Source organism: Protobothrops mucrosquamatus, unplaced genomic scaffold, assembly GCF_001527695.2.
Source record: "Protobothrops mucrosquamatus isolate PMUCROS unplaced genomic scaffold, P.Mucros_1.0 scaffold1224, whole genome shotgun sequence".
Classification (NCBI taxonomy): domain Eukaryota; kingdom Metazoa; phylum Chordata; class Lepidosauria; order Squamata; family Viperidae; genus Protobothrops; species Protobothrops mucrosquamatus.
In genome coordinates, this window is record NW_015387432.1 from 120,105 (window position 1) to 130,385 (window position 10,281).

Here is a 10,281-nt window from a genome sequence, read left to right on the forward strand (position 1 = left end):
GGATCAGAAGCTCATAGGTTCATAGGAAGCTCAGAAGTTCACAGGTTTGATTAATCAAAAACCAGATACTGTATACACATAGATTTCCCCTGATATAGTAAATACCAACTTTAAACTTGAAGTTAAACAGAGTTTACAATGTTATATGCATGAAATCCATTAATCACACCAACTCACCTGGATTTTGTTATTCGATAACTTGGGATTTCTTCTGGGCTTATCCTCTGTAAACTAAAACAATGATCTAGAAACAGAGATGTGTGTACCACAGCATGTTTCACCTCCTCAGGGCTAAAAACTGAAATGCACATTTAGCAATGCAATAATTTAATATATGTCAGCCAGACAAAATATCTGTCTTTATTTCAATTAAATTAAAAACAATTTGCAATTATATTTATGCAACATTCACTATATACATATGATTTATTTATGCAACTACAAGGCATAAGTTGATACTGATTATTCATCTACCTACCACTAGTTAAAACAAGGTGATAACTAGGGATTGGGTGGGAGAGATGGCCAGCGGATCATTTTTTGCATTTCCATGGCATAATCAAAGAGGCTGCAGCACTAACTGGAAAGTTGATCATTGGTAAATCTTAACTGAAGACCTAGTCAATAGTTACCCATGCAGACATGGATTTAACTGACAGTAGTAGTGCCATTTCAAAGTATTTATTTAAGAAATTTAGAGCCTGCTCACTTCCAAAGTGACTTTGGGTAACTTACATTAAAAAATAAAAAACTATAAAAAGATCCCACATGTCTGGATCAACACAATCCCTTAAACAGGAAACATAGCTACAGATTTCCACAACCTACTCCCAGGCCTGGGAGAACAGCTATGTTTTTAAAAACTTCCAGATCATCAGGGTGGGAGCTACACAGAACTCTGGGGAATATCATTCTAGAGGGCAGATGCTGTGACAAATAAGGCAGACTTCCTGGGTCCTAAAAAATAGCATTATTTGACTGAAGCAACCCAAAGCACACCAACTGTGCCCGTTCTTACAGGACAGGGAGTCTTGGGAGCAGGCAGTCTCTCAGACAGCTTTTGTTATTCATGTGAGACTTAAATCTCTTCTTTCAAGGGGGCACAAATTAGGCATTCTACTTCCTGCATGTTCTTTAGAACTGGCCTCAACACATTTATATAGAAGAAAAGTACCTCTTTGGTGAAGCCTAGGTACCCATGTATTTACTAATAATTGTAACAGTTTGTAAACAGGACTGCAGTATAATGTAATGCCTTAGCTGTATCCTGGTTCAATGCTACAGATCACCCTCACAGTCCGGTACATGATTTGAAAGCAGGGAATGATACAATTACAATAAGAAGGCTAACAAATTCCCTGTTTGAATTTTTTTTTTTTTTTTAAAAAGTGCATATTTTACTCCAAGAATTTATGTCATGGTGGACAGATTATAGGATTATGCTTCACATCCTTCACTGGATAATACACAAAGCACAGGAAATGCTTATTGGCCCAAAGAGATCTGCAAACCTAATTTCTGGTACATTCAGATGTCCAGTGAGTTTAGAACAGTGCCTTGCATACTTTACTAACAAACAGCATTTTTTTTCCACAATAAAGGGGCCTGTTATTAAGTTTTATTATTTTCCACATTATATATATCAAATGTAGAGTCATTAGTGTTAGGAGCAATACCACGCAGCTCCTTGTTGCCAAAAGACATGGTGCCTCTATTGCCAGCAATAGACGTAGCACCGGAGAAAGCATGCTCTAGGACAAAGGAGAATTCAGGTTGAGTGGGCATTCTCCAGCAAAGGGGGTCCGTCGCGATGCACTGATGGATGGGTGGGCTCCCTTTTATAAGTTTTTGGAGGAAGCTTTGGGATATGTTGAGAAGTGCTTTGCCGTGGAGGAACAGGTGGCCCAGCGACAGAATGGATGTCCATTTCTTGGGGTATCAAAGGAGGTGATGGCAAATGTCTGCGTGCAACATGGGGAGAAGGGGTCTGAGGAGGAGGGGGAGTAAATGGAGAGGGGCTATTGGGAAAGAAAGTGTTGCCAAGTTCACTTTTTCTGCCTAAAGGTGGTGGCTGGAGATGCAAAGGCGAACTAGAGAAAACATCAGGAGTTCGCACAGGTTCTCTTGGTGGCAATACAGGTGGGCTTTCAGGAGCATCTGAGATAGAGGTCCTGTCGGGCACTGAATACCTCGGTGAATAGATTTTTGTTGTTGGCTGCCGAGGGGGAATTGCTGGTGGACTATCCAGATGTACAGAAGAAATCTAAACAAACAAAGAATTATTGTTATAAAGTGATTCAGGGACCTCAATGATTAACCTTTTGCACAAAAGCTAAATTACGTCCTGATAAATCTTTCATCCAAAGATAGATGAAACTAATTTATTCTTCAATTTCTCCTTTTCTTTCTCTGGTTAAAATAACATATTTATGTTACATCCCTGTTTATTTTAAACATGCCACACCCTGGTGATGAAAACTAGGAGTGTGCAGAAAATGGAAATGTGTTTTGTTTTAAACCAATAAAGCCCTGTACTCTTGTCTTCTGAAAGAGTCTTCTGCTTGACTCTTTCAGATCAGCCATGATTTGTTTGCTCCATTTTCTTCAGCAGTCACTTTGTCTCTAATTGAATCAAAGAATCACAGAGTTAGAAGCATTCATTTACGCCTTCAAATCCAATCTACTGCTCAATACAGGTAGTCCTCGAGAAACAACAGGTGACTTAACGACCGCTCACAATTATGACCGACACGGGAAAATTACATACAAACCTGTTTCAAAGGTATGACAGTATAGTACCCCCAAGGTCATTTGCACTTACGATAGACTATGAGGCTGCTGCAGCACCCCCCCACCTGTCTCCCCCCCATCCCACCCAGATGGGACCCCTGCAGCACTTAGGCCTGCTCCCCATTCCTCTTGGAAGCAGTGCCCATTTTTCTTACCCTTAAAATGGCGGCTTTCTAAGCTTTCTGCATTTATTGGTTGGCCCCAATCAGTTGGCAAGCAGGAGGCTGCAAAGCTTTCCTGCCTCTCTAGGCTTTGGACAGCTTCCCAAAACCTCATCCTTGTTTAACCCCCTCCCTTCCTCCCCCAGCAAGCCACATTTTGTCAAGAAACAAAACAAAAAAAGCTGGGAGGGACAGGCTTGACCCCCTCCGCCCGTCCCAATTAGGTGCTAAAACTAAACTCTCTGCCTCTGCTGTCTATTGACTGCCTGTATGGGGCAGTCTACAGTCTAGCCCAGGGGTAGGCAACCTTGGCTCTTTTATGACTTGTGGACTTCAACTCCCAGAATTCCTGAGCCAGCAGAGCTGGCTCAGGAATTCTGGGAGTTGAAGTCCACGAGTCATAAAAGAGCCAAGGTTGCCTACCCCTGGGCTAGCCTTTAAGTCTTAGCTGGAATCTGCAGGCAATCAAAGGACAGCTAAAGCTTGCAAAAATCCAGCATCCTCCATTTTTTAGCAGTAGTTTCTAGTTCACTTAAATTTTGGAGATGAGTATGTTTTTCCCCCTCCAGTTCAGAAGGGAAAAAGCTGCGGAAAGATGTTCTCTCTTTGCTCTCTTGGTTCTTCAGCCTGGAGTCAAGGTAAGGTTTTTAAAAGGGATACAGATTGGAGAGCAGAGGGGGTGGGATTAGTTTTAGCACCTAACTGGGGCAGGGGGAAGAAGATTCACAAGTCTGTCCCTCTCAGCTTTTGTTTTTTTATTGAAGAAATGTGGCTGGGGGGAGGGGGAGGGAGGCCCTTCTAAGCAAGGGAGACATTTTGGGAAGCACGTCCTGAAGCTGCTTTTTATGCAAGGGCCAGCTTCCCAAAGCTAAATCCAAAATCCAAATCCACCTCCCTTTAGCTTAATTTCATTTTTCCATGGTTTCCACTTTAGAATGACAGAAAATGGCTCCTGAGTTGCACTTTTTCAGGTGTTTGAAAAGTGCCATTATGGCCTCTTTAGTGACATTTTCACAGGGGTAAAACTTACCAGTTTATTCCGCCTATTTTTGTAAGGTTTAATCATTTCTGATCCTTTTAATCATTCTTGATGCCTTTGCTTGAATCTTTCACAAACTGTGGTTGCCCATTATTAGGCAAAGTACTTAAGGTGACAAGTGTTAAGCAAAATGTTTTGAATTCAAAATGTATCGCAGATCCCTATGTGTGACAAATGCATACTACAGTAACTATTACTTCTTAACATTTAGAATGATCCACTTTTACTGATGTAACCTTAAAACGGAACTTGCCGTTTTACATCACATCAAACTGCCAAGTCAGGTATCCCCTATTGTTCATTCAAATCACACACGCATAGACATGTATTCATATGTTTCTGTTATTTTCAGCCCTTTTCTATAAGCCTTTTTAAATTCTGTTCATATTTTTAGAATAGTTATTCCACCTGTTTTATATCTTCTGCAAATTTTATAAGCATTCCCTCTATTTTTTTCATTTGAAAGTCCATTTGATCTCTCATTAGTTTGATGAGGAATCATATATGAGCATACTCTAAACATGATTTTCATCCTATTTACCTGAGTCTACTGCCCAATCTACCCTTAATTAACCTGCTGTTTGGTAAGTCATATGCAATCCTTCTCGGCCTTCTAGAAACTGTTACAGAGAGGGCTGTTTTGGAGAGCCTACATGGAGTAATCACGATTGTGCTTTTATAATAGTAGATTTGTACCTTTATTGTACCTAGATTTTCATTTTTTATGTTTTTTAATGATGCAAACTGTGGGAATCTTTTCCAAGTCTGGCAATATGTAAACAAAATAAACAAACAAATAAATGACAGTTATCTTTGTACCATGCTTGGGGCCCCAATGGGGGAACAGCACAGTGGAGGTGGTTGATCGAGTTAATAACAGATCCCACTTCCCTCCACTCCGCCCTCGCCCTCCCCACATGTCATTAGATTTGAATGTCTGGTTTTAACGTATATGTACAGATATATTTTTATGACTGTAAGCTTCCCAGAGTTACCCTACACCAATACATTTTATAAATAAATAAATAAATAAATAAATAAATGCATAGGTTGTGTCAGCTTCTGGTCACTTAGGAATTCACAAAAACAAACATTCTGACTGGGGTGCACCAAACCTTTTGCATGTAGTATCATCTTATATCTTTTAAAAATAATTTTAGTTTACTTCTAAACTCCATTATTTCTGCTATTTGAAATAAAGAAAAATTACCTTTGATGGAGAAGATTCGGCAGGGGCAGATTCTGGACGTCTTCGGGGTGGAATAGGAGGAGGAACAGTAATTTCATCAGAATTTTTGGGGAAACTGATGGAGGATACAGAGGCAGACCCTGAGGACATATGAAAACCTTGAATGGCCTATTGTAAACAGAGTAAAATATGGCTTACAAAAACTAACTGTTTTCATTTAAGTATTGAATTTGTGTAACATCATGTTTATTTCATAACAACCAGATTCTTAAGGCTAATTTATTAGATTTGTGTAACTGCGCATCTCACGTATGTGACTGGGGGGGAGGGGCTCACAGCTTTTTAAAAAAAGCAATAAAACAGAATAAAAATATAAACTCAACAAACATACAACCATAAAATCCTCCATTAAAATCTAAATTAAATTAAACCAAAGAAAGCTGATAAACTTTTCAGTTTGCTCAAATTCATGAAAAAAAACTGCAGAAGACATCCAAATGTAGGATATTAATCAGATAGAAGAAGGAAGTTATCTGATTTATGTTATCCTTTTATTGCTCAATGCATCTTGTGAAATTCATTTTGGAAAATAAAATATGAAGGAATCAGTTATCCTTGTTACTTATTACAGTATATCTATCATCACTGGTAGATAGCACTGCTTTACTTGAATATTAAGTTTCATTGTTATTTTCTAAATTATGATGATAAATTATAAAAGCATCAATTGAATCAAATATCCAAGTAGAGTCTATTCTGTATAAACACTACCTCATTTTTCTTATGCTATCTAATACTTTCAGAACACAAATAGAAATGAAAGGGGCCAAAAACATTAAAATGAGAGACAACATCATTGCCTGTAGTTGCACCTACTTGAATGAAAAGGTGTAGAGGGATCAGAATCAAACACACTGCAGACATCTGTAATGCTGGAAGTGGAGGATGGTAAAGGTGGGGTGAGTGGTGTTCTTGGAGAGTTTGGTGCAGAGGTTGCATTCTCTGATTCACTCTCAGGGACACGGCTATAACTGATTTTTCTTGGTTCTTGTTGCAGAGGTGTTGGGTGCCTCATTGTTCCAGGTCTTGGATTTGATGGACGAATACCCGGAGATTTGAGAGAATAGCTGTATTTTTTAGGCTGAAAGAATCCAGAACAGATATTATAAGAACACAGTGTTAATCTGAACCTTTTTTTGTTAACCTTTAACATTTCCAGTTCTTTTCCAAGTATCGTATTTGTGTTATTCTACAAGTAATTAATTACGTGTTATAAAGTTGATGTCAGTTCTTAGTGACGACACTGCTAGATCTGTCCCAAATCTGGCTTTTCAGATGTCTCAATGGTATACCATTGAGTTAATCCACCTTGCCGCTGGTCATCCCTCTCTCTTTCATTACATCATTCCTAGAATTATGAACTTCTAAAGGAAGTGAGGTCTTTGCATAATATGTCTCAATATGATAGTTTCAGCCTGATCATGTGCCTCAAGTGAGACTATGGATTGATTGGTTCTATGATCAATTTGTTTGGAGCTTTTCTGGTTATCAGTGATATTCTCAGTGATATTCTTTCTATCCTGCTTTTACAAAGTCCAACTGTACTACAGGTAGTCCTTGACATACAACAGTTCATTTAGTGACCGTTCAAAGTTACAACGGTACTAAGAAAAGTGACTTACGCCCGGTTTTCACACTTATGGCCATTGCAGCACCCCCATGGTCATGTGATTAAAATTCAGACTTTTGGCAACTGATATGTATTTATGACATGTCCTATTTATGACATGTGATCCTCTTTTGCAACCTTCTAAAAAGCAACGTCAATGGGGAAGCCAGATTCACTTAACAACTGTGGCAAGAAAGGTTGTAAAATGGGGCAAAATTCACTTAAAATTATCTCACTTAGCAACAGAATTTTGGACTCAATTGTGGTTGTAACTTAAAAGTTTAACTGTATAGGGAAAACTACTGCTTACACAAATCTAATCTTTGTAGATATACACATGTCATGGAATCTGAATATCATTTCCAAGATCTTCATTGTTACCCTACCAAATGTTAATATGTAACTTATTTCTTGATTCCTGGTTCCTTTACTGTAAAACTGTTCTTAAAAAAGAAAAGATAAAGTGATTTATAGCAAATATATAATAAACGTTCATACTCACAAGTCTTGGAGGCGGCTTCATATTACGTGGCTCTATTTCTAGGGACTTGTTGTAAAGAGAATCTGCAAATTCTTTTTCCATGCTATTTCCCATTGGATTCAAATTTTCAAAAAATCTCTAAAACCAAAGCATTCAGAATGATTAGTATAATGTAACATTGTGATTTTAAGGCAAAGAATGCAAATACTTTAACAGGGCACAATCCTACCTTGCTTTTTATTACTAGATGGATTCATAGAAATGCATTTCCTTCTATCTGCTCCTACAGCAACACTTATGCAAACTAATCAGACTTGAAGAACCCATGAAAATAGCTGAAACAATTCTTCTGATGTTTAATTTGTATTAACAGATATCAAGGAGACAGGCCCTCTCACAGAACAGGCCTTGAACTGGACAGAACTGGCTATCACAATACCTTACAATCTAAGGCAGTGCACAATATCATAGTTGGGAAGAGCCACTTAGGTCACTGTTTCCAATCAAAACCAAATCCAAATTAGGGTATTAACTGACTCAACTAATTTTATATCATCTATATCAGACATGTCAAACACAAGTCCCGGGGGGCTGGATGAGGCCCGCGAAATGGTTTCATGTGGCCCGCGAAGCCATCCTGGAAACAGTGAGGGAACGGCCCCCGTTGCCTTGGCCCTGGCCCAGGCTGGCTGGGAGCCAATGTACAATTGTATGGTGGCCATCTATGCTAAAACGCATTCAGTCTTAGCTCCACAAGGTCGTCTGGAAACAGCGAGGAACCAGCCCCTGCCGTGTTGGCCCCGCCCCCTGGGTGCATGCTGGGGAGGTGTCACCCATTGTGAGGAATGAAGAAATGCACCATCGCGCTGGCCACTTCCAATAAAGAATAGAGGTCCAAGACTGCCCTTAAGAGTACTTCACTTAGTACCTCATTCAAATTCAATGAGGTAACATTGATTAGCACAATTTCTATATGATTTCAGCCAGCTTCATATCCATTTAAATATTAAGTAGTTATGATTAATGTCACTATGGTTTGACCAATATGTTTTTACAACTTTTACAATTTTTGTAAGATTTAAACTCTGAAATAAATTGTGTAAGGGCAGACTTGAGTATCATTTTAAGCAATCTTTTTCCTTCAATACTTGGAAGATGTAGCAGTCCTGAGTTACAGAAGAGTTTTGCTCCAACAATCCTTGTATTTGCAAACATAGCAGTTGCTGTTTTGCACCTCTGCAAAAATCAAAGTTTTTTCATTGATAGAATGTTTATTTATTAATTTATTGAAAATGTATATAGCCACCATTTCTTGTGCCCTCTTTCCAGAAAATTAAGATTACATAAATTAGGGGTTACTTAATCTGGGGACTGCAAAGTATAGCAAAGGAAAAATTCAGTTTGCAGTTCACTGGGAACTGCAAGATAGCTCCTGATGTAAAACTTCTTTCAAGACCAAGGATGACAAGTAGATAAATAAGGATTAACTCCAGACAATCAAGCAATAAATGGTACCAAGAAGAGAATATATGTAGCTCAGAATTGAACTGTGAGGTCATTGATGATCTCTGAGCTTCATGGTTTTTCTGCAGACATTTCTTTACCAAACTAGGTAACTAGCCTAGCATTGATAATGATATCTCGTTTGGTATTGAAATGTCTGCAAGAAAACCACCAAGCTCAGAGAGCAGCAAGGACTCCACAGTAAATGATACCTTAATCAAGGAATTATCAACTCAGACAAACAAGTAGAAAACAACACCCTAAGCAATGAACTACCAAGGAGAAAATAATATCCCCACCAACCTGTCAGGGCAAACTACTGTATATAAACACAGAGCAAATCCCACTCTATAAGCAAACAACCAAGCTCAGAGGATACCAAGGACTCCACGGAGTAAAACCTTCTACTTACCCTAATGTCAGGTTCCACCTTTAAGCAGTATGGCTGGTTTTGGTACTGTTGTATTTCTCCTGTTATCTCAGCTACTTTCCTCCGTTTGCTAAAGTTAATGAGCTCTCTTCCATGTCTTCTTAGAAATTCAGGATTGCCTTCTTCTGTTTTCAAAATGTTTGTTAAATAAATTCCTATAATAGCAAATATATAAAAATGCACAATGTAATGTTTTTCTAGGAAATAAATTAAATATTAATAGCATGGAATATTTTAACACATTAAGAGATTTTGGGTAACTGCAAGGAAATGCTGAAGGGTATCTCGAAGTTATTTTGCCAATAAATTGCACTTTCTACAAGCAACCCGTAGGCTACCAAACTCTCACTTCAAAAATTTCCCATTGACTCATCTTCCTCTTCAGCACTTTATTTCCCCTTCTTGAGATTAATATCTATATCCTGAAAAGCCAATTTTGATTTGTGCAGGAGAAATGGAATTCCATTCTGCTGTTGGAAAAAAAGCTGTATAATGAGTTAGATTTGCCCCAAATAATTACTGACGTTAGGTTTTTTCATCATCCTTATCTCGTCTATAAAGTCTTTGGAATCATCCCTTAGCTCTTATGTTCCAACAGTAAAGACTATAATCAAACCTAAGTATAAATATCTTTTCTGTGTATTCATCTCCACATTTTTCCATTTCTCCCTGGTACCAATACTTAATTTATAAACTTTTCAGCCCATCTCAGTTTGTAACAAGACATTAAAATAGTGTTCAAGCTACAGTGTAACAGAAGACTATGGCTTGATATAAATCTTCAGTATTGACACACAATTACAAAGATAGAAAAAAAGGATAGGCAGATATGCTTCTTCATGATACAGATAATTCTCAATTTACAACCATTTAGCCCCCATTCAAAGTAACAACAGTACTGAAAAAGGTGACTTATGACGATCCTCACTCTTGAGACCAGTGCAGCATCCCCCTGGCCACATGATCAAAATTCGGGCACTTGGCAACCAACATGTATTTCTGATAGATGCAGCATTAAC

General features: G+C 38.3%; 1 protein-coding gene across 1 annotated transcript in view; it reads right to left on the minus strand.

The window, feature by feature from the left end:
- Positions 1 to 310: 310 nt before the first annotated feature.
- Positions 311 to 10,281, minus strand: part of SOS1 (SOS Ras/Rac guanine nucleotide exchange factor 1) — a 41,797-nt gene continuing 31,826 nt past the window's right edge. Inside the window, exons 17-21 of the mRNA XM_015820959.1 lie at positions 9,245 to 9,417; positions 7,351 to 7,467; positions 6,056 to 6,320; positions 5,201 to 5,319; positions 311 to 2,263 (exon numbers count right to left, since the gene is read on the minus strand). Of these exons, the coding sequence (XP_015676445.1) occupies positions 1,769 to 2,263; positions 5,201 to 5,319; positions 6,056 to 6,320; positions 7,351 to 7,467; positions 9,245 to 9,417 (1,169 nt within the window). The 3' untranslated portion in view covers positions 311 to 1,768. The remainder of the gene's footprint in view (positions 2,264 to 5,200; positions 5,320 to 6,055; positions 6,321 to 7,350; positions 7,468 to 9,244; positions 9,418 to 10,281) is intronic.